Below are 24,144 nucleotides of genomic sequence, written 5' to 3'. Positions count from 1 at the left end.
ATCAATTCGATCTCAACATATAACATTTGGAAGTTCAAACAATACGTATAATTTGATATGTCTTTACACCAGTTTTCTTATAAATGGACATCGTTTAAAGTGATATATAATAGTTGTTGTATACAGTTTTTGAGCCTGGGTAAAAATAATCAATTTATGTTAGAAATGTAAAATAGAATAGCTCGAATTGGGCTAAACAAAAAGGTATTTATCTTATTTTAAACTGTATGTGCTATTTAATACAATCATAAATGGAGACGGAGACGAGTTCGCAGCTTGGGCGCGTATAAATATGTAAATATTCGATGGTTAAAGTCTGCGAAGGCAGTCGGACGTTAAAGGCACTTTGGACGGCGTCGATTGCGCAGATACGAGATTGCTTGTGAGAATCCTATCTAAGGATTCAATTGAAGTGGAATGCATTGAAGCCAACAACTGGGCTGGCTCTTATATGTAGCCCTGCAGGCTGCGCGACTGGCTTTGGTGGTGACGCGGCGGTTGGTAGCCCGGCTCCTGCATCTCCATTTGCATGACCAGGTTTTTCTGCTCGCCGCGCGCCTCGTAGGCCTGCCGGGCCTCGCGCTGCAGGATCAGGGCGGCCAGGCCCAGGAGCATGAATGTGACCACGGCGAGGGCGTAGGACCAGCCCAGCACATTGAACTTGGGGTACATCATCCAGTCGCGGCGGTAGGCGCAGCCCCCGAAGATGCACACGGCCAGAAACATGAACAGAGCTGGTGAGGATTCAGAGATTAAATTAGAGGGCATACTGCGGGAAAGGAGACCCAGGGATACGTACAGGAGACGCCGGTACCCATGAAGGAGAGGCGGACGAGCAGCCACTCGTACTGCAGCACGGGCTTTAGCGGCAGGCGAATGATGGTCAGCGAGAGCAGGGCCAGCACGAGGAAAACAATTATGAAGGACATGGTCACGAAGCCCTGCACCGCCATCAGCCAGCCGGGCAGCAGGTACTCACGGATCACGTAGTAGTCCTGTGGGTAAGAGAAAATCAGAAAATGCGAGAAGAGGGGCAAAGGCGACGCCTGTACTCACGTGCGAGAAGATGTTGTGGCAGCCATTGAACTGCTTGGGAAACTGGTACTTGGGGTACACGAAATCCTTGAAACAGTACTGCCAAAGGCCCATGTTCTTGAAGCTGGACCGCGTCTCCTCGTAGGACTCGATCCAGTACGGCGAGCAGAAGGACATCATAAGCACGAAGAAGCTGCCGAAGGTGACGATGGCGCCGAAGACCACACCATCTGTGAATTGGGATAGGGGTGTTTAGATCGCCAATTGGATGCAATTCCAGGTCAGGCCCGCATGCCTGAGTGCGTCACTTACTGGTGGCCCTTGGATAGTCGCCCTTCTCGACGCCCGAGTCTGTGGTGTCCTGCGACTGTTGCTTATTGAGTTCGCGCATGCTGCTGCTGCTGTTTTAGGTGTCCTGGTTCTCGAGGGGATCGCAATTGGAACACAAGCGAAGAGTATCTTTTCTGGAGTTGGGCAGCGTAAACAAATGCAACCGCACACACCCAAAAAAACCAAAAACAACTAGGTGGGGCTCGATGGAATATATCGAATGTAGGCAATCGATCTTTTTACATCTCTAGCGTATGATAGTGTGGCCAGCTTTCGGAGAAAAATACCACAGTTCAAGTGTTTCTAACTAAATGTATTTTATTTAAGCTATCATAAATATAAGAAATACGTCCACTAAATAGCACTATCCACTTCGTGGTGCTCCAGATGCTTCATGTAGGCCAGGAAGCAGGTCCAACACAGGCTGCAGGCACTGATGAAAGGGACCCGGTTGCGCTCAGGGATCAGGGTGAAGTTGATGGTGGCCACCAGGGGCCACACGGATAGAGCCACCTTGGAAGCGGAGTCAAGGTTGGTACACTAGTACTTTCCACATGTGAGACCTAAGTCCTAACATACCTTGTACGTCGGCAGGAACTTCTTGCCCACCTCGGCCACCGCCTCCTCCACCGTCTTGGACTCCAGCAGACTCATGATGAAGTAGAAGCAGGTCATCGCGCCGGGGGTATAGGAGATCGTCTCCACCGCCGCCTTGATGACGCCAGTCCTCAGCGACGTCTGCGGCCACATGGCGCTGGAGATCTGTGGAGCACGTGATATGAACGATGATAACTGGCTTGGAAGCGGTCACCCACCTTGACCCATCCGTAGAGCGTCGGAGCCACAAAGAGGCCGCCGTACATGCTGAACCGGAGCACGCGCCACCAGTCGTAGGTGCCTGAAAGACGAAAGATCGAAGGATGAACAGGAGCACGAACTTCCGCTGCCGGTTAGGCAGTTTGTGAACTCACCCCAACGTCTGCCTTCGACCGTCTGCTGAATGAGGCTGCCCGTGGGCCAGATCAGGCTATACGATATCATGCCGCGCATTATCGGGTAGCGGGCGACAAGCACCTTGAAGTTCTGCCACAGCAGAGGGGCCGCCATCGCAATCTCGGCCCTGCAGAGTCACAATCGCGCGTATGGCATCTCATTAGCATGGCTAATAGGTCCCGCCCGCAACTGCATGGCCAGCTCCACCCACAACAAGCCACTTGCGAATGCGAATGCGGGCCCCGTGGCCCATAAATTGCCCTGCTCTACTCGCGGTCCGTACACAAAGAACGCCGACATGGCTCTGCGTTTAGGGCTTGTGCTGCTTCTCCCGGCCATCGCCTTCATCCTTGCAGGAGCCTCCGGCGAGGATGGCAAAATCGTCAACGGCACCATCGCTGGCCCGGGGGAGTTCCCCTTCGTGGTCTCGCTGCGCCGCGCCAAGAGTGGACACCACTCGTGCGGAGCCACGCTGCTTAATCCTTTCTGGGTCCTCACTGCCGCCCACTGCGTGCGCAGCTCCTCGCCCGAGCAAGTGAACATACAGTATGGCAGCCAGATCCTGGCGCGCAACTCCAGCGAGCTAGCCCTCGTGGCCGCCATCTTCGTTCATCCAGGCTACGAGCCGCGTGACAAGTTCGTCAACGACATCGCATTGCTGCAACTGGCACAGCCCGTCACTCTGAGCAAGTTTGTCCAGCCGGTGCGTCTACCGGAGCCTCGGCAAAAAACGCCTGGAAACGCGAGTGCCGTCCTTGCGGGTTGGGGATTGAATGCGGTAAGAAAGCAAGCTATCCTTTGGTTTAGCCATAAGTAATCATTCAATTCAATTTCAGACTGGCGGCGTAGTCCAGCAGCATCTACAGAAGGTCCAGCTGCAGGTGTTTGGCGATAAGGAGTGCAGCGATCGGCATCAGACGCAGCTGCACGACAGCCAGATCTGTGCGGGATTGCCCGAGGGCGGAAAGGGCCAGTGCAGCGGCGACTCTGGCGGCCCGCTGATTCTCACTGGCTCCGACACCCAGGTGGGGATTGTTTCCTGGAGCATCAAGCCCTGCGCTCGGCCACCCTTTCCAGGCGTCTTCACCGAAGTTTCCGCCTATGTGGACTGGATCGTGGAGACTGTGGGCAGCTCCTCCACTATGTCTTCCCTTTGGGTGGGCCAGCTTGTCGTGGGACGCTCGCCACCTGATCTAAACAGCTAAAGGACTCCACTAGCCCCATTAAAATACCGATTCACATACGCTAACGCTATCTAATTCAACAATTGGCCTAAGGGACGTACAACAGGTAACAAATATGACAACACGGAGAACTATGTACAGGGGAGCTCCGCTGTATCCGCCTGCTCCTCGTGGCGCGTCTTCATGTAAGCCAGGAAGATGGTCCACATAAGGCTGCAAATGCTTACGAACACCACGCGGTTGTGCTCCGGCACCAGCGAGAAGTTTATGGTCTGCAGGAATGGCCAGATGCATACGCCGACCTGGGTGGTAATGGGTAGTAATGAGATGGCTTTGAGCGGGTTGGGAGCAGCAAGGAGCGGGATGGGCGTTACCTTGTACGTGGGCGCAGCCTTCTCCTTCGTTTCGTCCACGGCCTGACTGAAGGTCTTCAGCTCCAGCAGGCTCATGCCCATGAAGAAACTTACGCAGGCAAAGGGCCCGTAGGAAAGCTGTTCCGTGATGGCCTGCAAAGGGGCGTGTGAGGGTGAGCTTAGTCCACTGAAGCTGAAGCACGGGGTGGAGTCGGAGATCTTACCTTGACGATGCCCGTGCGCAGATTGGTCTGCGGCCACATGGCGCTGGTGAGCCGCACCCAGCCGTAAAGGGTGGGCGCCACGTACAGGGCTCCAAACAAGCTGAAGCGGAGCGCCCTGGCCCAGTCGTAGTCCCCTGCAAATCGTCAGTGAAGGATTGGTTATGGGTGCAGGGGCAGGAGTTAGCCATGGATGCGATGGACGAGTGGTGTGGATACTTACGCAGCTTGCGTCCCTCCAGCGCCTGCTGGATCAGGCTGCCCGTGGGCCACATGACCGCGTACGTGAGCGCGCCCTTGGCCATGGGATGCAGCTTTACCCCACTGGCGACCCCGCGTCGCCACTGACCCAGCGAGGACTGGAGCAGCTTCACAGCCTGTGGCACCATCTCGTGAGCTGGCCAGAATGGAGAACAGGTAACGTTTCGGATCGGATCCTAAGCTATTGTATTGCCTAACCTAAACCAACAACATCAACGACGACGACGGAGGAGAGGCCTTTCTATTCTATTCGAAGGTCATTGTCTGCGAGGGGCGGCGGGGGTCAGGAGCTGGCCATGGTCGGAATGGAGGGTACTTGCCGTGGTATATGTATGATGGGGCTATGGCTATGGGGTCTCGATGTCTCGGACGCTGCGCTGAAACTAGCCGTGCGATGAGTGCACTTTCTAAATTCGAACATGGCAATCGGGATGCACAATTATTAGGCTTCGGGGAGAAATTCTTCGCGCCGATCTTGACCCTCAGCCGAGCGAGCGAGACGGAGCAACAACATGTGCAGTCTTGGCTGCAGAGCACCTGTTGGTGGGAGGAGAGCAGCATTTGCACAGTGCATTCTTGCCAGGTGCGGATCTATATTGGGTTTTGAGGGCCCTTAATGATTATTTCGTTTCTTCCAACCTGCGCCCAGAGACAATGCTATTGTATTGTTCAGTGACCGTAAGTAAAAGTTGTTCATAATTTATATTTTAAAAGGCCCACTGCGATTTTGTGGTTAACACTTGTCCACACAGTATAAAACAATCAGAAAACTTGGAAAGCAAAAAATACTACATTTATACATAACTTCAAAGTGTATACAAATCAGCCTAATTGATTAAAATATAAATAAAATTCCCAGTAGGCAATAAAAATAAAAATTACAAATAACTCATATTTACGGTCCTTGGGATTGTCTGTTGCAGAGTTGTTAAATATTCCATATTGTTATGTTTTATGTTATAGCTGAGCGTTTTGTAAGAATTGCATTAGATTTCTTAAAAAAACATATTTGTATTTACTAATGATGAAATTAGAGTAACTTTATAGAATGCTTCATTTTTGCCCTGCATTGAATCCGCTCCTGGCACTGCTCTCACGCAATGCATACAAGAGTGGGATGGCGCGAGAGGAGGAAGCACTTTCGCAAGGACTTTATGTAATAGAGAGGGAGAACTGTTCCGCTCATTGAATGAAATGAATGGAAAATAACGGCACGTTTGGCTCTCCTCTCCTTTCCCACCAGTCACTACGCAAACAGATTACGTCGCTTGTAAACGAGAGCGTGACAGATCGTGTCGGCCATAATTTAATCCACCGCCTTCGTCGATGTTGTTGTTGTTTTGGTCAGGTGAGTAGTGAACAGTTACTTACGTTTTCTTGGCAGATTTTTATTGGGTGGGGGAGAGGGGTCTGGACTTAAGTTAGACTAACTTATTGGAATTCTAGTTTGTACTGTGGTCACGCACGGCGTCCGCATCTCGCGCCCTCCTCGGCTCGCCTGGCTTCCGTATCGCGTATCTGACTAGTCGCTAGTCCGACGGCCCCAAATGCCATAGCAATAGCAATGTTTTGCTAAAGTCAGCTGTTCGAGATTAGCGTGGCGAGCTTTCGCAGAGCTTTTTGGGGTTTTTGCTAGAGGTTCTAGATCCCCATGACTTGACTTGAGTCCAGGGGCGTATCCAGGGGGAACCAAAATTCTGCCTACGCCACTGAATCCGGATTTTAAAAAGAATTTTTTTTAGATATTTGTATAAGTCCCAGCATAATTCATAAAAAATTAAGAAGTTAAAGACATCGATGATATGATGCCCACAAATTTTAAAACCCATCGATTTCATTTTATAGAAATATCAATCACGGTGTCTTCAACAATTCTTGATATAAAAAATAAAGCGAAAAAACACTTCATAAGTTTAATTTTATGCTTTATTTTTAGAGAAGTCGTAAAAATTTCCTATTCAAATACTTTGTAGATTTTTTTTTCTGAAAAATACCGACAGCGTTAGTGCTTTTCTCTGACCCAAAAAAATACCAGAACCCAACTCAAAACAAAGCCAAAATGCGAGGGAGCTGGCCCAGGCTTGGGTCTCCGGCACTGGCGCTGCTCCATGTCCAACTCCTCCTGCTTCTGCTCCTCCACCTGCTGGTCGGCACAGAGGCCGCCTTCCGGAACGGGACCGCAAGCAGGAGAAGTGGCGGTTTCCGGAGAAGCAGCGCCACCTGTGCCAAACGAATGCTGCCAGAGATCCTGCCACTGCCAGAGACTTGTCCGCCTGAGGTGCTCGGCCTGGGGGGCACCGTGTACATTCTCTACGACGTGAACATCTCCGAGGGTTTCAACCTGCGCCGGGACGTCTACATTCGCATGGCGGTGTTCGTGCGCCGTCTGCGGAGACGCCAGCGGTTCCGCAATGTGCGCCTCGTGCTGCCGCCGTGGCCACGCCTCTACCACTGGCACTCGCAGGGCCTGCAGCAGGCTGGACTGCCCTGGAGTCACTTCTTCGACCTGGCCAGCCTGCGCCGCTACGCGCCCGTGTTGGACTACGAGGAGTTCCTGGCTGAGCAGCGGCTCTTCGGCAATCCGGGCGCCCCCCTTGTCCACGTGACGCACGCCTTCCGGCTGCAGCACTACGAGGTGATGCTAGAGCAGGGCATCTTCCGGGACAAGTTCGAGCGCATCACGGACAAGCCGTGCAGCGAGGGATCCCTATCGGGTGGACCCCTGCTGCAACAGCCGGAGCTGCGCGTGGGCCGCTTTCACTGCGTCCGCTTTCAGGGCAGCGCCGGGCTGCTGGAACAGCTGCTCCGCGGGGCCATCGACGAGGACACGGCGGGGCCGGAGGACGCGGACGACATGCGCACCTACGCTCTGCTCAGCGCCGAGACCGTGCTACATGACCACTGGGGCGACGAGCACTTTTGGCGAGCTCGACGCTCCATGCGCTTTGCCCGGCACCTTGACCAGGTGGCCGACGACTTCCGACAGCATGCGCTGGCCACCACAGCCGTTTCTGCCGGTGTCCAGCGGCCCGCCATGTGGGAGCTGGAGCGACCAAAGCGCAACGCGAGGGGTGGAGATTACCTGTGCGCCCACCTTAGGCGGGGCGACTTTGTGCGCTCGCGGGAGGCGACCACGCCCAGCCTGAAGGCAGCCGCCCAGCAGTTGAAGCAGTTGATGCGCGCGTTCAACCTGACTACAGTGTTCCTGGCTAGCGACGCTACGCCCTACGAGCTGATGGAGCTGAAGGAGCTCTTCTACCGCTTCCGCTTCGTTCACTTTGCGCCGGAGTCGAACGTCCAACGGCGCGAGCTGAAGGATGGGGGCGTGGCGGTGGTCGACCAGCTGGTCTGCGCCTACGCCCGCTACTTTGTGGGCACCTACGAGAGCACCTTCACGTACCGCATCTACGAGGAGCGCGAGATCCTGGGCTTCAGCCAGGCCACCACCTTCAACACGTTCTGCAAGGCCCTGGGCGGAAGCTGCTCCCGCAACGCCGTCTGGCCCATTGTGTGGGATGGCGACTTTGATGGCGACAGCGAGGAGGACACTGATTCCGATCCGTACTGATTAACCTCTGTGTTCCCGGACGTGCTGCCTCCTGCCGGAGGTGGCGCACTGGAAGACCACTCGAATCCTAGTTGTAAGTGCAAAGCGTGTGTCAGAAAGCAAATGAGATTCAAAACAATCTGCGATTGTGTACCAAAAATAAACAAATAGCCAATATTCTGTACTCGTCGTCGTTTTAATGAATAATATTTAGTATTTTTGGAAATTCATATTTTCCCGCCCCTCTAGCAACGACACATATCGATACCAGTTTCAGATGTTGCGCATCGATGACTGATCCGATTTCAACAATCGAATCGAAAGTACTGCGCGTCAAAAACACGTGTGATTGTAAACATTTAACATCTAAAATACAAATAGGTTCTTCGTCCCGTAGACTCGCAAATAAAGTAGGTGCGCCATGGGCAAGAAGAACAGTGGCGGCGCGTCCAACCTGGGCCGTCAGTTGATCAAGGATCGCTTCGGCCACACACCCCGCCGCAAGGTGGACAACGACACAATGGTAAGATCGCCAATTGGGAGGATGCAGAGTGGCAGAATATGTATCATCTTATCTCCTTCAGCTGCACACCACCGAGCTGCAGGATGGCTACGACTGGGGCCGCCTCAACCTTTCCTCGGTCACCGAGGAGTCCTCGTTCCAGGCGTTCCTCCGCACCGCCGAGCTGGCCGGCACCGAGTTCCAGGCCGAGAAGCTCAACATCACGTTCGTGAATCCCAAGCAGCGCGTGGGACTGCTCAGCAAGACGCAGGAGCAGCGCATGCACCAGAAGCATGACGAGCACCGCGACCAACTGAAGATCCCGAGGCGCCCCAAGTGGAGCAAGGAGACGAGCGCCGATGAGCTGGAACGGGCCGAGAACGAGGCCTTCCTCGACTGGCGCCGCGACCTGGCGCTGCTGCAGGAGGACGAGGAGATCCTGATGACGCCATACGAGAAGAATCTCGAGTTCTGGCGCCAGCTGTGGCGCGTAGTTGAGCGCTCCGACGTGGTTGTCCAGATTGTGGACGCCCGCAATCCGCTGCTGTTCCGCAGCGTCGACCTGGAGCGCTACGTAAAGGAAGTGGACCCGGAAAAGATGAACATGATCCTAGTAAACAAGTCAGATCTGCTCACTGAGGAGCAACGTCGTCACTGGGCGGAGTACTTCGACAGCGAGGGCATTCGCACGGCCTTTTACTCGGCCACCCTGGTGGAGGAGGAGTTAAAGCGAGAGGCGGAGACGGCGCGCCAGGAATCCTTTCCCGAGGTACAAGAGCTGCGCCAGGCAGCCGAGGAGATCCACCAGTCGCTGGACAAGGTGGAGAACGCATTGAGCGCCATCGAACAGAAACTAAAGGTGGATAAAGAGGAAGAAGCCGAGCGGCTGCCTCAACTACCTGGGGATAAGAATAGTCCCCGTTTGCTGTCGCGCCTGGAGCTAATTGAGTTTCTGCGCCACATTTACACCGGTCCGAGACACACGGATCAGCACGTGACCATCGGCATGGTTGGCTATCCCAATGTGGGCAAGAGCAGCACAATTAACTCGCTGATGACAGTGAAGAAGGTGTCCGTTTCGGCCACGCCCGGCAAAACTAAACGCTTTCAGACGCTTTTCCTGGACAAGGACATACTGCTCTGCGACTGTCCCGGTCTGGTGATGCCCAGCTTCGTTCTGACCAAGGCGGACATGTTGCTCAACGGCATCCTGCCCATCGACCAGATGCGCGACCACGTGCCCGCCGTCAACCTGCTGTGCGAGCGCATTCCGCGCCATGTCCTTGAGGACAAATACGGTATCGTGATAGCCAAGCCGCTGGAAGGCGAGGACATGGAGCGGCCACCGCATTCCGAGGAGCTGCTGCTGGCCTATGGATGTGAGTACATAATGCCCAGCTTTTTGTACTATCTCATTTTTTACAACTCACCCTTTCTCTTTCTTTTCGGTATGTCTCAGACAATCGCGGGTTTATGACCTCCAACGGACAACCGGATCAGGCGCGCTCTGCCAGATATGTGCTAAAAGACTACGTCAATGGCAGACTGCTTTACGCCATGGGTCCGCCCTCGGTGACCCAGGCAGAGTATCACACTTTCCCCGAGCGCCAGCGCAAGGTCGTCGAGGAATCGCAACTGCCCAGCAAGCAGCAGCGAGCTATGCGGGTGAGATTTTGCATTTGCACTAGCCTTACACCCGCTTACTTATATTTCTTGTCCCTCAGATTAACAAGAGCACGTCCAAGGAGCTGGACAATCAGTTCTTCTCCGCCAAGCCCACCCACGTTCACGTCAAGGGACGCGCCAACTTCCCGAATGTGCGCCTGGCCAACGACGGCTCCCTGGTGGCCGGCAGTGATCCGGCAGCCAAGCCTTGGCGTCACGTGAAGAAGGAGAGGCGCGAGAAGCTGCGCAAGAAGTTCTCACACTTGGACGAGCACTGATTGTTGTCCATTGGTTATTTATTCCGGAGGGCGTGTCTGAGAGGCACTTGTATATTATTAACATAGTTCTTACGTAGCTAATAAAGTTCCCTGAACCTGAAGAACTCGGATATCTACATCGTTAAGCTGGAAGATTTAAAACGCCTAGCTAGCCCACAGAGGAAAGCATAGATAACCCGAATAAGGTCCATAAAGATTGTATATATTTAGCATACACACCAATGGAATTTGCCAGCAGCAAATGCGTTGATTATCGCATGGAATTGAGCACAAAAGATGCGTGAGATGAAGGCGTCGCTGCACTTTGACCATCTGATAAGCTCAGATGTTTACGTTCGCCTTGTCTTTTAGCAGTCTGCTGATGTCAGTCTCGATCGTGGAGCAGCTACGATGGCCACGCACGAGAGGAGCTGCAAGCACTTCAGGGAGCTGGTCGTTAAACAGCGCCCTGGGTTGCTCCACATCAACTTCCAGCGGCGATGGAATCGCCGCACCATCTACGAGCTGATGCGCGCGCTGGATCTGGCCACTGCGGATACCGGTGTCCAGCTGGTGGTGTTGTCGGGAGAGTTCTGTGCAGGATGCGACGGCGAAGCGGAATCGCTGGCCCTGAAACAGGGTCAGGAGAAGAGAATGCGGCAGATGGCGGGCCAGCAGGAAGCGGTGGGCACCAACGATGCCGAGGAGCAGTATATTCACGAGAGGGCGGCAAACTTTGTGATGCGCTCACTGGCCAAACAGCTGCTGGCGCACCGTAAGCTCCTGGTGGCCTTTGTCGAGGCCCAATGTTTGGGTTTAGGCCTCAGCGTGTGCAGCCTGTGCGACCTGGTCTTCGCCACTCCGTCCGCTGCCTTTGAGCCCGCCTTCTCGCACATGGATGCTTGCACCAAGGTGGGCCCCGGGTGGACTGTGCCCCACGTCAATTGGCTGCTGCGCCTGGGCGATCGGGCGGATGCCAGCACTGCCCTCCACAGCGGCCTCGTGGCCAGCGTGGTGAGTGATCCGCAGGTTTTCTGGCGTCGCATGGATCAGTATTCGCTCCTGCCCACCGCCTCCTTGCTGGCAACGAAGCGTCTCCTGCTCCGTCCCTGGCGGGAACCCCTGTTGGCCGAGCTGCAATCGGAAGGCACTCCGATGGCTGCGCAGCGACGACGCCTGGCCAGAAACAAGCTGTAGGATGGGATCCGTTGGGGATATGGTTAATTAGCTCTTGTATAATAAAGACATAAGTCATAACAGATTAATGCATGTTCGTTGGAGCTCGAGCTCCTGACTTAAGTGTCAATTTTTTCGCAATACCAGTACACTTGTATTATCATATCCTCTAAAAGTAGGGCTTGTAGATTAAAGGTAAGCACACAAGATCAAGTTGGCCGTGTTCAAAGCTGTCAACCTAGGTGCTCCGTACGTTTTCCAGACCAGCCAGTACCACCATGGAGCCCGGAGATTCTGATACGGCCAGGAGCGCCTTTTCCGATAAAACGTTCGTCTTCGAAGAGAGCACGACTGCGCCCAAGAAGATGGGCGCCAGGAAAACGGAACAACCGAAGACTTGGAATGTAAGGTCTCGGTTCCACAGGGCCAAGAAGGCCAAGACCGCCAGGAGCAGCAAGCCCAAGACCAAAGGTAAAAAGGCCGAGGGCAAGCAGCCACCAAACCGCTCGAAGACTACCTCCCCCGATATGTCCGAGGATATCTCTTGGCCCAAGGACTTTTGCAGGCAGCAGGAGGGTGAGCTCCGGTGGAAGATGTTCACGGACGACGAGTACGCCAACTGGAAGGCCTTCAAGGATAACGACTGCAAGGTGCCGCTGCGCTCGGTGTTCTCCTACCTGCAGGTCAAGCCCTATCCCGTGGCCATTGGCAATGTGCCGCGCAAGAAGTCGGTGCCGTCTGTGCTGGCCGATATGGTGGATGGCAACCACGGCGCCTACACCCGCATCCAGATCGGCGATCAGCGGTTCCAGTGCATCCCCAGCCTGCTGAAGTGCTATTCGGTGTGGTTCTCTAACCGCGACTGGCGGATGACGCGCTTCGAGTTCTGGGAGGAGGAGGTGCCTGCCAGCGGCTTTGCGGCTCTCTACGATTGGATGCGCACCAAGCAGCTGCCGGAGTTCAAGGTGGCGGTGGCCACACTCCAGGCTGCGCGCCACCTGCGCGTCCCGCTGCTCGAGAAGGACTGCTGGCAGGTATTGTCCACCGACGAGGTGCGCGAAAAGAGGGCCTTCCTGGTCTTCCTGGAGGCCAAGGAGCTGCCGGCCCTGGGCGAGGTCTGCGAAGTGATGCTCAGCCGGCTGCGCAACTACTTCCTGGCGCTGGTGGGCAGCCCCGAGTTCCTGGACCTGGAGATCCAGGTGCTGGAGATATTACTACGTCAGGACGCCATAGGCGTCAACTCGGAGATGGAGGTGTTCTTTACGGTGCTGCGCTGGCTGGGACACTCTGTCGAGCCGTCGCGCCTGCCGTACATGCGCCGCCTGATGAACTACGTCCGCTTCCACCACATGCCAATGACCTTCTTGTTTAGCCTGCGCGAGTCCATCAATCGGGCGGACAAGGATGAGCTCTTCCGGCCGGATCCCGTGCTGCTGGCCTTCAACCGGGACCCGGATACGATGGCTTCGCTGGAGCAGGCCATTTCCTTCATCGGCGTGCGTTGCCAGTACGACGACATCGATGAGTTCCTCGCCGTCTGCGAGGACCACCGCATCGGGGTGGTCTACCCGCGCCAGTGGGTCTACCATCCCAACTGTCCGTACCACCACAGTCGCCTGACCTTCCCGTACCAGCACCGCTTTACTGTCACCGAGTTCACCGAGTATGTCACCAGCATCCAGGAGGTTTGGGCCGGCGAGGGGCCGGCGGACCACGGAAGGTCCCTGGTCCGCGACATGGATAAAGATCCTATGCTACGCAGGCAAAACGACTGGGATGAGTAGAAGTGACAACCATATTTACATATTTTTTACGTTATTTATAGGTTTCAAAAACCCTATCTTCAAGAGGTGCCTTATTTACTGCTTGTATCCTACTTTTCAAACGCGCCCACTTAAATTAAAGTTGAAATCATATTTGCTTAAAGAAATTAAAGTTTAAGTAACTTGGTGTTGGATATACACATTCTCAAACAAGAGTTGTTGTTTAGATTTTAAAATCTTTAAGGAATTCAAAAAACCCATATAATATAACGGTAATTAACGGAAAACCATTTCAAACGATCTTCGCGATGGGCAGCACTGTTATCGATAACTTCCAACTGGAACGCTCAGCTGATTGCCGGCGCGTGTTGTTTTTTTTTTTATCGCATTGCCTGCCGACCAAACGTAATTCAAATAAATCTCGTAATCTCGCGGAAAACTGAATGAAGTAGGCCGATATGCAGCGAGCAAGACTGTTGCAGAGTGTGTGGCGGTCAGTGGGCCAACTGCCAGGACGCAGGGCATCCTCCGTCAGTCTGGGATTGCGTTATGCAATGACGCCGATGACTTGGATGCCGCCAGCAGCTCCGCCACTGCAGCGGAGGTTTCTGGCCACCAGCGGCGTCCTCGGTGCGGCTGACAGAAGAAGCCGCCGCCCCGCCTCCTCCGAAAGGCCGGAAGTCAGCGTTGAGGATGTGTGGTCGCAGCTGGAGGCATACTACCAGCAGCACAGCCTGCTAAACTACGAGCACTGCCAGCGCGTGCTGGAGCACCTGCAGAGCACGCCGACGGCCCAGGGAGTGAGCGTCGAGCAGCTGCACTTCCTCCTGGGCTCGTGCGTGCCCGAGCTGCTGCCCGCCCAGAGCGCCCAGGAGCGACTGCAGCTCTTCCAGGGCCTCTGGGCGCAACTCCTCAAACTGGGACACCCCACACTGGTTCACTACCACACCAGGCTACAGGTGCTGCGCCAGAACCGCCTGCCCTTGCCCGATCATCGCTCCCTGCTAGCCGAGATTGCCGTTTACCACGGAGCCGCCGACGCCGCCCTGTACAGTGCTCTCCTAGACGTGGCCGGTTCCGCAGGGAACATGCGCATGGCAACCGAGCTGCTGACCGAGATGCGTGAGCGAAGCTTTGCCCTAACGGAGCACAACTTTCACGCCCTGCTCCTGGGCCACGCACGCAACGGGGACCTCGCCGGGGCAGAGTCCGTCCTGGCCAGCATGCGGGCCGCTGGAATACAGCCCGGCAGCAGCACCCAGGCTCTGTGGTTCGAAGCACTCGTGGAGAACGGCCAGGTGGCCCAGGCCAAGGAGCTGCTGCAGACGGAGGCGGGATTCACCGCTCCCCAGCTGCTTCAGATGCTGCGTGGAGTGCTGGCCAGCAAGAATGTGGACACGGAGCTGGCCCAGCATCTGGTCAAGGAACTGCCGCGAGAATTCCTAACCGGCCTTGACATGCCGCCCGCAATCAGGAGTCTGTGCATCCAGCTGGTGCACCAGGGACGCACCCAAGTGGCCATCCAACTCGTGGCTGCTTTGCCCGCTCCTAAATTCGGGGGCCAGAACCAAAACGTCGATGAGTATGGCGCACTGCTGCTGCAGGAGTTCTTCCGAGCTCACGTCCCATTGCAGCAAACACTACAGTTCGCCAGTGAACTGGTCCAGCGGAATCAGAATGCCCGCGCCCTGCATTTGGTGACTGAGTTGGCCCTGCGTCGGTTGCCCTCATCCGCGCTCCAGTGCCTGGAGGTGCTGTCCGAAGCCGGCGAGGAGCTGCGCCCACACTATTTCTGGCCCCTGATCCTGCACCACCACCGGCGGGAGGGCGAGAGCGGCATGCTGCGCCTGGTGGCCGAAATGCAGCGCCTGCGCGTGGAGTGCGACGAGGAGACCTTGCGCCAGTATCTGCTTCCCCACCTCAAGCAAACGCTGACGCAGCCCTTGGAGGCTGTGAAATCACTGGAGTCGGTGGGTGTGAAGCCTTCGCTAACCCTGGGACCGGTCATTAGCCACCTGCTACAGCAACAGCAGATGGCCGAGGTGCTGGAGTTGCTCAAGCGGTATCCGACGCGCCTAGACCTTTCCACGCTACTCCAACCGCTATCATCGCTGGCGGTGAATGCCCGTGCCACCAAGCGCTTCGACCTTTTCGCGCAGGTCATCCAGGCCCTGCAGCAGAAGGCTCTCCAGCGGGGCGAGGACTTCGTGGGCGCCTTGCTGCTGCAAATGACTGGACCGCAGACGCGCCTGCGCCAGGACCCCTCCTCACTGCGCCGCTTCCTGCACGAACTAAGACGCCTAGAGCTGCAGCTCTCGCCTGCGGCATCCGAAGCCCTACTCTCCTTGGCCCGGCAGTCCACCGAGGACACAGAGCTGATTCAGGATCTCGCCAAAACGCTGCAGAAGATGCGAAACTCCCAGGTCGCCCTGCCGGCGGATACTGCCTCGCTCAACGGAGGGTTCATCAAGCATCCGCGCGACATGAGCCTAGACGAACTGGAGTGCCATCTGGTGGAGCTGGAGTCCAAGCAGCTGAATCCACGCGGCGTGCTGCGCCGCCTGCTGCAGCTCTCGGTGCGCAGTGGTCGCTTGGAGCGGGCCCAGCAGCTACTGGCCAAGTGCCAGGCTCTGAAGGTCCAGACGAGCGCAGGGATGATGGCCTCCATCCTGGACCTACACATTAAGTTACGTGACTTGCCGAGCGCCCAGAAAAGCCTGGAGCGCCTGAGTAGCACCTATCCAGGTAGAAGCTATCCCTAAGATCCCTATAGATTGTACTTTAACATCCTTATTCCTTCCTCTTTCAGCCTTTCAGATTGACGAGCACAAGTTGATCGACTACGCCGCCCTCTTGGTGCACGGTCAGCAGCTGGAGGCCGCCAAGCAGTTGCTTAAGCGGCGCGCGGAGCAGCACAAGGTCGTTGGTGGCGACTATGTGATCAAGAATGTGTGGCAGCTGCTGACGAACGTGGCCCAGTTGGCCGCGTCGCAGAACCCAAGTGCGGAGAGCCCAAAGCAAACTAATCTGACCCTCGAGACGCTGGACTTCCTCCGAGGTCTCGGCTACTGCCAGTCACACAATGCCCTGCTGGGACCGGTGGTGCGCGAGTGGCTGCTGAAGGGCGACCTGGACGCGGCGGTGGCCGAATTCCAGCGGCTGGCCAACAATCACAAGCACACTCCCCTGCAGTTCGAGCTGCTGTCGCTGCTGGTGCGCCTTGGTAACGGTGATGAGCAAGAGCTGGCCCGTTTCCCCGGCACCACGGCCGAGTCCGCGCAGCAGCACCTGGCTGCGGTTACGGCGACGGTGAGTCGCGTCCACGGTGCGGCCAACATGAACAGCGCCCTGCTGCTCGCACTTGCCGAGTCCGGCAAGGAGACGCAGCTGCGCCGCCTGATCATCAACCCGGAGTTTCGCATCAACCACGAGCTGCTGGTGAAGAACTGCGAGCATTTGGGCCAGGAGGGCGCTGTGCGGACGCTGCTCCGGCTAGCGCGCGGAGTGAGGGGCGTGCAGCGGACCATCGACGAGCAGAAAATCTACGATCTGCTGCTGGCCCAGTTCTGCCGGAGCAACGACTACGAGGCGGCGCTGGATCTCTTCGAGCGCCTGGAGGCCGACGACGAGCTGAAGGTGTCGCAGGAGTTCCTGCGCAACCTGGTGCAGCTCCTGCAGGTGAACAGTGTTGAGATTCCCAGCGGCATCGCCCTACGCGCCCAGATTAGATAGCCGAACTGCGGGATGACCACTCTAGTGCTTAGTTAGTGACTTGTTTTGTAAATAAATAGACCCAGTCGATGGGAGACGATTAAGATGCCTCATGTTTATAATAGCTTTTGAGTATTCACTTGGCTCATTCGGTTGATGGTTGACTTCAATCGCTCGCAGCTTCAACTATTAAGTTTATTATATCTTTTGTAATATCTTAAAAAATAAATATAAAAACTGAAATTGTTAAATTCAGCCAAGCATTTAAGCTTTCATTATGTTGGGTTTTAAAACCAGCTAAACCAACCATTTAAAAATGGGCTTTTCGCGCCAAAATCACAATCTGGCAACCCTGCACACCGCCATTTTGTTTCCGCCATTTTGTTTGTTGTGGTTCGCAGGCGCAACGTCTGCAAATAGAGATTTCCCGGTGAAGAGGACAGAACTCCAGAACTCCAAGCTAAACAGATATGTCCACTGCCATGTCCACCATACTGCTTGTTTTCCACACCCTGGATCCGTGGCCCCTTGCTGGCGGAAAAGGGCTACCAAGAGATCGAGGCGATGGTGCCCCTATTTTATGGAGATCTTCAAGGAGGACGAATCTTTCTGGATCTGGAAATGTTTCATCCTGCCGGAGAACTAACGGGGAGCGTGACCAACTGAGCAGCATACGTGGATCCTACAAAAATCGATGTCAGAGTAGGCCCTGAATTTCCACACAATTTCCCACACAACATCAGACACGGACTGCCATTCGGGATCAGAGAACAATCAGAAAGTTTTAGCAAACGTAGCATACACTAGTTTTCTAGCAGCTGCTCCGAAAGTCATTACCCATCTAAATTTTAGTACCCATTTTACAAGCATTTAATCCGCGCATGTTGCGAGCCTTTCTGCGTCCAAGCATGAAGCGAATGTCACGCCGGCCCGTCTCCGACGAGCAGAAGGCCCAGGCGCAGGCCCAGATGCGCACCCGCAACCGCAACCATAACCATAACCATAACCACAACCACAACCACAACCAGAACCAGAACCAACATCAAAATCAAGGCGAAGAACTGGAGCAGGTAGAGGTCTATATGTCGGTGGCCACCGTCTCTACGTTGACTTTAGCTCAAGTTCAGTCGCGTCCGCTTGTGCAGCCAGAGCCTCAGCCCCAGCCTCTGCCTGAGCCGCAGGAGCTAGCGGAACAACAGGAGCAACTTGAGCAACAGGAAGTAGAGGTAAAGGTGATGGACGAAAAACAGGACAAGGAGTCCCAATCCCAGTCCGAGCCGGAGCCGGAGGCGGAGACGGAGGCAGAGGCAGAAGTCCTCGAGAGCGGCGCCCAGGGCGATAACGAACAGTCGGACAACGAGGCGGGTCCCGCAACCGCCCCTGTCTCTTCGACCAGCGAGGGTCAGGCCGACGCTGGCGATCCTGCCCAGCTGAAGGCGCTGGCCGGGCGCCAGCAGATCGTGCGGCTGCTCACCCGTCTAGGCGACGGCGCCGGAGCCGAGGGCGATGGCGAGGCTAACCAAATTGTGATGGAGCTGCTCGGCGGTAGCGACAGTCCCACACCCCTGCCGTCGCCGTCGGCCATTGAGCGCGTCTCCGAGCAGCTGCTCCACGTGCTGCGCGAGCGCACACTGATGGAGGCGGGCATATCCATTGGAAATGAGCGTTACCGCTGCTTCAAGTGCGTGCTGCAGAACTACGCCAAGATCTATGCGGCGCGCCACTTTATGGAGCAACTGCCACAGCTGGAGCAGCTTGGACAGGACATGGAAGCGGACGAGGAGCGGGAGCTGTTCGCTCGTGTCGTGGCAGAGGAGGTGCTGCAGATCCCGATGCTGCTGCGCCAGTTGTGGTCGTCGCTGGAGAAGATGGAGTTCTTCAACGAGGACACCGCATTCAAGGCCTATCTGGAGGCCCGTCGCCACCCGCAGGCGCGCATCCTGTGCGAGCTGATGCTCACCCGCATCTCACGCGTCTTCCTCTGCATTGTCAGCTCCACCTTCTTCCTGGACTTTACCGAGCACGAGCTCACCCACATCCTGCGCAACTGCTACCTTAGCGTTAACTCGGAAATTGAGGTGAGATCGGTGAAGTGAGGATCACCGTAGGCTCCATCTAATAATCTCCTACACATACAGATCTTCCTTTCGGTGGTCCTTTGGCTGGAGCACAACTGGTTTGAGCGGGGTGAGTGCGCCGAGCGCATCCTGACCGAGGTGCGCTTCGCCCTGATGCCTACTTGGTACCTGTGCACCCTGGACAGGGCCAACCGCTGCCGCCACTTCTCCCGTGTGATCCAGAATCCCGGAGTGCAGCGCATGATTGCCCAAGGCCTTGAGTAGGTTCCATCTTTGGATGTTCGCTAATCGAATCTAACTAAACCGTTTCCCCCAGGGATGCCGTGACCCTCCAGAGCAAGCCCCGCCCTAGTGGTGCCGCGGGGGGCCCCACCACCACCACTGGCGTTCACCCACTGCTGCAGCAGTCCCAGAATCTGGAGGAGAACCACTTGGCGCGCGACTGGATCGCTGATACCGAGTGCCGTCACCACCACAAGCGCCACTGCGAGCGCTTCGTTTACCCCACCTATGATGTGTTCAAGGAGTACCTGGCCAGGATCATCTGCTGCGCGCCCAACTACTGGCGCACCTTCCGCCCCGCCCAGGAGGTGTACCGCAGCGACTTCCGCTGCTGCTCGCCGCCCCACTTCAACTAGCTGCTGTTCCCCATTACCTCACCTGTTCGTCACCCACCCACCCTGCTTGTTCCATCTGCATTAGGCACTGCGGTTCACATTTTACGTGCAAGGATGTTTCCTTCGGGCATTCGTTATCCTGTCTCTCCCCGTTCACGGCCACTGTGTCCACTGTCCTTTTAGCCACTTCCAGTACACACAATACAACCCACCGGCCGGCCAAGGGCGTTGGCCCACCCACAAGAGCTCCCGCGGAGGAGGTCTCTGAACCCGAACTTTAAAGAGAGACCATCGACGAGCGACGCCAGGACAAAATGAAGCGACCTGTCCAGGCGGAGGTTACCGCTTGACCGTACCTGGTTTTTCATCGAAAGCAAACTACGGCCGACTCCGTGGGAATGCCCAGCCATCGTCCAGCCCTCATTGGCCAAGTCAACCAAGTCAATCGACTCCCTCTTAATGAACGCATTTTTTTTGGAATTATTTTCAATATTTTTCGATAGAAAATACAAATTTGTAAGTCAATGGCAATCAGCTGATTAGTTTAATTAAGCTCACTTGGAGATGGGCTCGTGATTGCTTTCCTTTGGCACGACCTAAGCAATTACATAGGATTTAAGTGTAATTTCGTGCATATCGTGACAAACTCGTGACACGGCCATGGTTGCGCATCTCTAGTCGCCGCTTGGTTCTCAAGTAACGGTTGTTTTTCAAGGAGAAGGATTTCTATTGGTCAGATGGGGGAGGGGAAATATGGAAAGGGCAGCCATCTTGAAAATAAACAGCTGTTTAAGTTTACTTTTGGCAACCAGCTGCCACCTGCTAAGTTTTCTGTTCGCCTGGTGTCTGATACCCATAAATCCAGCACTTTGGCTGAAAAATGTTACGAAGCCGTTCAAAATGATGAAGTAAACTAGCGATTTTTCAATTTCAAACACCAGGTGAACAGGAAAACTCGTAGGTGGCCGACAATTAGTTTTTAAGGCCTTACTAGAGGTGAGACTTTTCAAAATATGTAAGGCCGTTTGCTGACGACCAAGCGAAAGCCCACCTCTAGTCGGCTTACACTAAACTAACGGTTCTCTTCCAGTTAAAAAATGTTAACGCCCAGCAGCCACTTGCTACGGATTATGTTGGCCTGGTGTCAAAGATCAAAAAACTATATTTCAGACCTCATTGAGATGTCAATAATAATAAATCCAAAATACCTTATTTGCTCGTCGAAAAATGGTCAGATTTCTTTATTTCTTAATTTCAGACACCAGGCGAACATAAACGTTTAGTAGGTGTAAAACGATCAGCTGATTAGCTTATTCCAAGCTTACTTAGAGATGCCCTAGTGATTTCTTCCTTTTGGCACGGCCTCAGCAAATACATAGGACTTAACTGTTACTTCGTGACAAGATCGTGACAAGCTCGTGACAAGCTGGTGACAAGCTGGTGACACGGTCCTGGTTGCTCATCTCTGGTCTGCGTTTGGCTCACAACTAACGGTTCTTTCCCATGGAGATCAATTCCTATTGGTCAGTGGGTGGAGGGGAAAAATGCAAAGGGCCGCCATCTTGAAAATGAACAGTTATTTAAGATCACTTTTAGCTACCAGCTGTCACTTGCTATGATTTCTGTTTGCCTGGTGTCTGACTGAAAAAATGTTACGAAGCACTTCATTTTTTTGAGGAAAAAAAAGTTTATTTTAAGCTGGTTTTCAGTCGTAATTTAGTCAATTCGAGGCGCACAACAAAAAGACCGACTGTTTTGAGCAGCTAACAATCTAGGCTAACGATCCGTATCACTTTTAGAGAAATTTATTTTTGGACCAATTTTTGCATTTTTTTTAAGGGGTAACATCGTCTATTTTTGCGAAAATCGGTCAAAAATTAAAGTTTCCGGGCTTGAATGCCAATCGATTGGGAATTTTATTACGAGCTCAACGAGGTATAGCATTCCATATACTGACTTTATTTCGCAAAATGATTGCCAAAAAACCTAGTTTGTTTGGGTCAAAAAATATGTAGAAGGATTTCAGCCAAAAATGCGATTATTTTTCGCAGTTTTTCAGTCGTAACTTGGTCAAAACGAGGCGCACAGCTGAAAGACCGAATGCGTTGAGCAGCTAACAACCTAGGCTTCCGATCCCCATCACATTCGGGGAAATTTTTTTTTTACTAAATTTCACATTTTTTTTAAGGGGTAACATCATCCATTTTTGGGAAAATCGGTCAAAAAATAAAGTTTTTAGATTTAAATGCCAATTGATTGGGAATTAAATTACGAGCTTAACGAGGTATGACATTCCTTATTCTGGTTTTATTTAACAATTTTTCGACGAAAAAAAGCGGATCTTTTTAGGGCAAAAATGGGGAGTAGCATTTTTTGACGAAAAATACGTTTATTTTAGGCTGTTTTTCAGTCGTAATTTAGTCAATTCGAGGCACACAACAAAAAGACCGACTGTTTTGAGCAGCTAACAATCTAGGCTAACGATCTCCATCATTTTTAGGGAAATTTATTTTTTGACCAATTTTCGCATTTTTTATAAGGGGTTACATCATCCATTTTTGCAAAAAGTGGCCAAAAATTAAAGTTTTTAGATTTAAGTGCCAATCGATTGGGAATTTAATTACGAGCTCAACGAGGTATGACATTCCTTATTCTGGCTCCATTTCGCATTACGAAAAATACGTTTTGGTGAATTTTTGGTTTTCTTTCAAACTATTGCCTACATTTTAGGGCTGTCTTTGTGGCACAACAATAAAAAACGCAGTTTGCCAAATATAGTATTGTTTAATTGTTTATTTTAATTTGTTTAATTTATGTTATAAATAAATATGTTTTATGAAAATAAAAGGGGTTTTGTCTGGGTTTTGGGTCTCTCCGCCTGGCACTACCCTCCATTCGATCCGCCGCCCATGGAGGACTCGCTCATGTGGAACTGGATCAGGATAATCAGGTATGTGGTGGTGGCACCCACGATCTGGAATGTGGGCATATAAAGGGCGCTTTAGCATAGTGTTATCCCGACTCTTCAACCACTCACCGTGTAGAGAAGCGTGCAGTCCACATTAAAGAAACCAGCAGCGCTGAAGTGGAGCCGCTGGTGGAGCAGCTGCAGTGAGAACTGGGTGATCTGGGGAAGAAAGGGGATTAGCAAGGGGATGTAGACAGAATGGTAGAATGTACTCACCAGAGCATTGTGGCTCTCGTTCCTCAGATCCACATCCACCTGGTGCAGGCACAGGGCCAGGCGAGTGGCCTGGAAAGCAAACAAGAAGGCGTTTAGAGAAGATCTGACAGGACACAGGACACCCAGGACACCCCGGATCCTCTGGTCTACTCACACACTGGGCAGTTCGGTCGCAGAGCAGCGACAGGACGAGCACGTTGCCCAGGTGGGGGGCAGACCACAATGCGCTGGCCACGATCTGAAGGATGTCTAAGGGCGAAGCCGACGACTGTCGGAAGTTGAGGAACATCCAGTAGCAGTTGGAGGTGATGGCCAGGAAGTCGTTGCCCACCTGCATCAGCATGGAGAGACCGTAGCAGCGGTTCAGCAGGGCCACCAGGGCCCACACCCGCTGGTAAACGAGTCTGACGGCCATCAGCCGCTCCATGGCCGCGTGCTCGAGATGGGCGTGCTCCTCTGGCTCCGCGTCCACAGCGGGGCTCTTCTGCTGCAGCTGGAGCTGCTGCAGGGCCACCAGGAGCACGTCCAGGCGCTGACGCACAATCTGGGTGGCGGTGAAGATCTGAAAGTAGCGCAAACCGCAAACGAGCATGGGAAGTAGGTAGCTGATCCAGTACACCGGGAAGCGGTGGCCCGGGGCGAGCAGCTTGGCGCCCAGGATGAGAAACTGACTGACCGCATAGCCCCACAACATCCACACAGCCCGGCGCGTCGTCTGCCGGCGCATCTGGAGGCGAACGCCCTCCACGTCCACCCTCAAGGCCTCGGATAGCTGGTGGTCGATCTCACCCAACTCCGCATAGAAATCCCGCTGCACCTGCCGCTGCCACAGAGCCTCGAGCAGGGCGGCCAGGTGGGCCACCCGCATGCCCACCAGCTGGATGAAGTCCACCGTGTGACCAATGTTGGAAATGGTCGAAGATTCCACTCCATCCTCCTGTGACTTATCCTCGACGCTGCTCTCCCGGAAGAGGCCGTAGGCAGTGAAGCCGCTGGCCACCGTCAGCACGGTCCAGCCGTAGAGCTCCAGCCAGCGTGATCGGCGTAGCAGGATGCCCTCCGTGTCTGGCGGCGGGACGAGGCGCCACGGCCACAGGTTGCACACCTGGCAGACGCGGTGCAGCGGATCGAGTGCCCTCAGCGTATCCATGACGAACTCTCTCTGTTTGATGTGCAAGTGCGCCGCGTCACTGGATTTTGGTATCTGGGAGATACCAAGATATCAATTAGATTAGCTTATCACTTCCCTGTTCCGCTAATTGAGTAA

At 54.1% G+C, this 24,144-nt stretch overlaps 11 protein-coding genes across 13 annotated transcripts; 7 read left to right on the top strand and 4 right to left on the bottom strand.

Annotated features, from left to right (window-relative positions):
- Window positions 1-20: 20 nt before the first annotated feature.
- LOC119557240 lies at window positions 21-1,565 on the bottom strand. The gene is made up of 4 exons (XM_037869924.1): window positions 1,348-1,565; window positions 1,057-1,265; window positions 800-995; window positions 21-734 (listed from the first exon to the last, which is right to left on the bottom strand). Exons 1-4 carry the CDS (start codon window positions 1,424-1,426, stop codon window positions 448-450), a joined length of 771 nt encoding a protein of 256 aa, XP_037725852.1. The 5' UTR covers window positions 1,427-1,565; the 3' UTR covers window positions 21-447.
- A 92-nt stretch (window positions 1,566-1,657) lies between these two features.
- Window positions 1,658-5,688, bottom strand: LOC119557243 (protein sym1). 2 transcript variants are annotated; one of them, XM_037869927.1, is made up of 5 exons: window positions 4,698-5,688; window positions 2,337-2,485; window positions 2,181-2,263; window positions 1,945-2,127; window positions 1,658-1,878 (listed from the first exon to the last, which is right to left on the bottom strand). In XM_037869927.1, the coding sequence occupies exons 1-5, from the start codon at window positions 4,796-4,798 to the stop codon at window positions 1,720-1,722; spliced, it is 675 nt and encodes a 224-aa protein (XP_037725855.1). In that variant the 5' UTR covers window positions 4,799-5,688; the 3' UTR covers window positions 1,658-1,719. The 2 variants fall into 2 exon arrangements, with proteins under 2 accessions (XP_037725855.1, XP_037725856.1); XM_037869928.1 differs by lacking the exon at window positions 4,698-5,688 and having other exon boundaries at window positions 2,337-2,503.
- On the top strand, window positions 2,537-3,601 carry LOC119557236 (trypsin-1). The gene is made up of 2 exons (XM_037869920.1): window positions 2,537-3,136; window positions 3,195-3,601. The coding sequence occupies exons 1-2, from the start codon at window positions 2,552-2,554 to the stop codon at window positions 3,561-3,563; spliced, it is 954 nt and encodes a 317-aa protein (XP_037725848.1). The 5' UTR covers window positions 2,537-2,551; the 3' UTR covers window positions 3,564-3,601.
- Window positions 3,594-5,925, bottom strand: LOC119557245 (mpv17-like protein). Its single transcript, XM_037869931.1, has 5 exons — window positions 5,749-5,925; window positions 4,340-4,513; window positions 4,120-4,253; window positions 3,917-4,048; window positions 3,594-3,844 (listed from the first exon to the last, which is right to left on the bottom strand). Exons 2-5 carry the CDS (start codon window positions 4,503-4,505, stop codon window positions 3,674-3,676), a joined length of 603 nt encoding a protein of 200 aa, XP_037725859.1. The 5' UTR covers window positions 4,506-4,513; window positions 5,749-5,925; the 3' UTR covers window positions 3,594-3,673.
- A 428-nt stretch (window positions 5,926-6,353) lies between these two features.
- On the top strand, window positions 6,354-8,108 carry LOC119557229 (GDP-fucose protein O-fucosyltransferase 2). Its single transcript, XM_037869912.1, has one exon. It carries the CDS (start codon window positions 6,437-6,439, stop codon window positions 7,943-7,945), a length of 1,509 nt encoding a protein of 502 aa, XP_037725840.1. The 5' UTR covers window positions 6,354-6,436; the 3' UTR covers window positions 7,946-8,108.
- A 126-nt stretch (window positions 8,109-8,234) lies between these two features.
- On the top strand, window positions 8,235-10,470 carry LOC119557225 (large subunit GTPase 1 homolog). The gene is made up of 4 exons (XM_037869905.1): window positions 8,235-8,447; window positions 8,509-9,805; window positions 9,886-10,091; window positions 10,151-10,470. The coding sequence occupies exons 1-4, from the start codon at window positions 8,346-8,348 to the stop codon at window positions 10,367-10,369; spliced, it is 1,824 nt and encodes a 607-aa protein (XP_037725833.1). The 5' UTR covers window positions 8,235-8,345; the 3' UTR covers window positions 10,370-10,470.
- A 9-nt stretch (window positions 10,471-10,479) lies between these two features.
- Window positions 10,480-11,546, top strand: LOC119557239 (chromodomain Y-like protein 2). Its single transcript, XM_037869923.1, has one exon. The coding sequence runs from the start codon at window positions 10,760-10,762 to the stop codon at window positions 11,543-11,545; it is 786 nt and encodes a 261-aa protein (XP_037725851.1). The 5' UTR covers window positions 10,480-10,759; the 3' UTR covers window position 11,546.
- Window positions 11,547-11,779: 233 nt separating this feature from the next.
- Window positions 11,780-13,412, top strand: LOC119557230. Its single transcript, XM_037869913.1, has one exon. The coding sequence runs from the start codon at window positions 11,803-11,805 to the stop codon at window positions 13,306-13,308; it is 1,506 nt and encodes a 501-aa protein (XP_037725841.1). The 5' UTR covers window positions 11,780-11,802; the 3' UTR covers window positions 13,309-13,412.
- Window positions 13,413-13,649: 237 nt separating this feature from the next.
- On the top strand, window positions 13,650-17,102 carry LOC119557220 (leucine-rich PPR motif-containing protein, mitochondrial). The gene is made up of 2 exons (XM_037869889.1): window positions 13,650-16,032; window positions 16,097-17,102. Exons 1-2 carry the CDS (start codon window positions 13,746-13,748, stop codon window positions 17,017-17,019), a joined length of 3,210 nt encoding a protein of 1,069 aa, XP_037725817.1. The 5' UTR covers window positions 13,650-13,745; the 3' UTR covers window positions 17,020-17,102.
- Window positions 17,103-17,648: 546 nt separating this feature from the next.
- On the top strand, window positions 17,649-20,224 carry LOC119557227. The gene is made up of 3 exons (XM_037869909.1): window positions 17,649-19,076; window positions 19,137-19,336; window positions 19,393-20,224. Exons 1-3 carry the CDS (start codon window positions 17,880-17,882, stop codon window positions 19,712-19,714), a joined length of 1,719 nt encoding a protein of 572 aa, XP_037725837.1. The 5' UTR covers window positions 17,649-17,879; the 3' UTR covers window positions 19,715-20,224.
- A 2,315-nt stretch (window positions 20,225-22,539) lies between these two features.
- Window positions 22,540-24,027, bottom strand: LOC119557234 (putative gustatory receptor 2a). 2 transcript variants are annotated; one of them, XM_037869917.1, is made up of 4 exons: window positions 23,032-24,027; window positions 22,878-22,946; window positions 22,731-22,820; window positions 22,540-22,667 (listed from the first exon to the last, which is right to left on the bottom strand). In XM_037869917.1, the coding sequence occupies exons 1-4, from the start codon at window positions 24,025-24,027 to the stop codon at window positions 22,578-22,580; spliced, it is 1,245 nt and encodes a 414-aa protein (XP_037725845.1). In that variant the 3' UTR covers window positions 22,540-22,577. The 2 variants fall into 2 exon arrangements, with proteins under 2 accessions (XP_037725845.1, XP_037725844.1); XM_037869916.1 differs by having other exon boundaries at window positions 22,731-22,946.
- Window positions 24,028-24,144: the final 117 nt, after the last annotated feature.

The sequence above is a fragment of the Drosophila subpulchrella genome, chromosome X (genome assembly GCF_014743375.2).
Source record: "Drosophila subpulchrella strain 33 F10 #4 breed RU33 chromosome X, RU_Dsub_v1.1 Primary Assembly, whole genome shotgun sequence".
NCBI classification, from domain to species: Eukaryota; Metazoa; Arthropoda; class Insecta; order Diptera; family Drosophilidae; genus Drosophila; species Drosophila subpulchrella.
Note: the sequence above shows the minus strand (reverse complement) of the source record. Positions and strands in the feature narration are given on the sequence as shown.

What these genes read in the sequence shown, in the direction of transcription:
- LOC119557240 (XM_037869924.1), bottom strand. Translation starts at nt 1,426, where the DNA reads ATGCGCGAACTCAATAAGCAACAGTCGCAGGACACCACAGACTCGGGC. An exon ending in GCCACAACATCTTCTCGCAC is followed by an intron (nt 996 to 1,056) that starts GTGAGTACAGGC and finishes TCTTACCCACAG; the next exon opens with GACTACTACGTGATCCGTGA. An exon ending in CATGGGTACCGGCGTCTCCT is followed by an intron (nt 735 to 799) that starts GTACGTATCCCT and finishes AATCCTCACCAG; the next exon opens with CTCTGTTCATGTTTCTGGCC.
- LOC119557236 (XM_037869920.1), top strand. Translation starts at nt 2,552, where the DNA reads ATGGCCAGCTCCACCCACAACAAGCCACTTGCGAATGCGAATGCGGGC. An exon ending in CGGGTTGGGGATTGAATGCG is followed by an intron (nt 3,137 to 3,194) that starts GTAAGAAAGCAA and finishes ATTCAATTTCAG; the next exon opens with ACTGGCGGCGTAGTCCAGCA.
- LOC119557245 (XM_037869931.1), bottom strand. Translation starts at nt 4,505, where the DNA reads ATGGTGCCACAGGCTGTGAAGCTGCTCCAGTCCTCGCTGGGTCAGTGG. An exon ending in GCTGGAGGGACGCAAGCTGC is followed by an intron (nt 4,254 to 4,339) that starts GTAAGTATCCAC and finishes GACGATTTGCAG; the next exon opens with GGGACTACGACTGGGCCAGG. An exon ending in TGCGCACGGGCATCGTCAAG is followed by an intron (nt 4,049 to 4,119) that starts GTAAGATCTCCG and finishes GCCCCTTTGCAG; the next exon opens with GCCATCACGGAACAGCTTTC.
- LOC119557243 (XM_037869927.1), bottom strand. Translation starts at nt 4,798, where the DNA reads ATGTTCGAATTTAGAAAGTGCACTCATCGCACGGCTAGTTTCAGCGCA. An exon ending in CCCATCATACATATACCACG is followed by an intron (nt 2,486 to 4,697) that starts GCAAGTACCCTC and finishes GTGACTCTGCAG; the next exon opens with GGCCGAGATTGCGATGGCGG. An exon ending in CGCTCTACGGATGGGTCAAG is followed by an intron (nt 2,128 to 2,180) that starts GTGGGTGACCGC and finishes CGTGCTCCACAG; the next exon opens with ATCTCCAGCGCCATGTGGCC.
- LOC119557229 (XM_037869912.1), top strand. Translation starts at nt 6,437, where the DNA reads ATGCGAGGGAGCTGGCCCAGGCTTGGGTCTCCGGCACTGGCGCTGCTC.
- LOC119557225 (XM_037869905.1), top strand. Translation starts at nt 8,346, where the DNA reads ATGGGCAAGAAGAACAGTGGCGGCGCGTCCAACCTGGGCCGTCAGTTG. An exon ending in AGGTGGACAACGACACAATG is followed by an intron (nt 8,448 to 8,508) that starts GTAAGATCGCCA and finishes TATCTCCTTCAG; the next exon opens with CTGCACACCACCGAGCTGCA. An exon ending in GCTGCTGCTGGCCTATGGAT is followed by an intron (nt 9,806 to 9,885) that starts GTGAGTACATAA and finishes GGTATGTCTCAG; the next exon opens with ACAATCGCGGGTTTATGACC.
- LOC119557239 (XM_037869923.1), top strand. Translation starts at nt 10,760, where the DNA reads ATGGCCACGCACGAGAGGAGCTGCAAGCACTTCAGGGAGCTGGTCGTT.
- LOC119557230 (XM_037869913.1), top strand. Translation starts at nt 11,803, where the DNA reads ATGGAGCCCGGAGATTCTGATACGGCCAGGAGCGCCTTTTCCGATAAA.
- LOC119557220 (XM_037869889.1), top strand. Translation starts at nt 13,746, where the DNA reads ATGCAGCGAGCAAGACTGTTGCAGAGTGTGTGGCGGTCAGTGGGCCAA. An exon ending in CCTGAGTAGCACCTATCCAG is followed by an intron (nt 16,033 to 16,096) that starts GTAGAAGCTATC and finishes TTCCTCTTTCAG; the next exon opens with CCTTTCAGATTGACGAGCAC.
- LOC119557227 (XM_037869909.1), top strand. Translation starts at nt 17,880, where the DNA reads ATGTTGCGAGCCTTTCTGCGTCCAAGCATGAAGCGAATGTCACGCCGG. An exon ending in GCGTTAACTCGGAAATTGAG is followed by an intron (nt 19,077 to 19,136) that starts GTGAGATCGGTG and finishes CTACACATACAG; the next exon opens with ATCTTCCTTTCGGTGGTCCT. An exon ending in ATGATTGCCCAAGGCCTTGA is followed by an intron (nt 19,337 to 19,392) that starts GTAGGTTCCATC and finishes CGTTTCCCCCAG; the next exon opens with GGATGCCGTGACCCTCCAGA.
- LOC119557234 (XM_037869916.1), bottom strand. Translation starts at nt 24,027, where the DNA reads ATGGATACGCTGAGGGCACTCGATCCGCTGCACCGCGTCTGCCAGGTG. An exon ending in GCGACCGAACTGCCCAGTGT is followed by an intron (nt 22,947 to 23,031) that starts GTGAGTAGACCA and finishes TTTGCTTTCCAG; the next exon opens with GCCACTCGCCTGGCCCTGTG. An exon ending in ACTGCACGCTTCTCTACACG is followed by an intron (nt 22,668 to 22,730) that starts GTGAGTGGTTGA and finishes CCCACATTCCAG; the next exon opens with ATCGTGGGTGCCACCACCAC.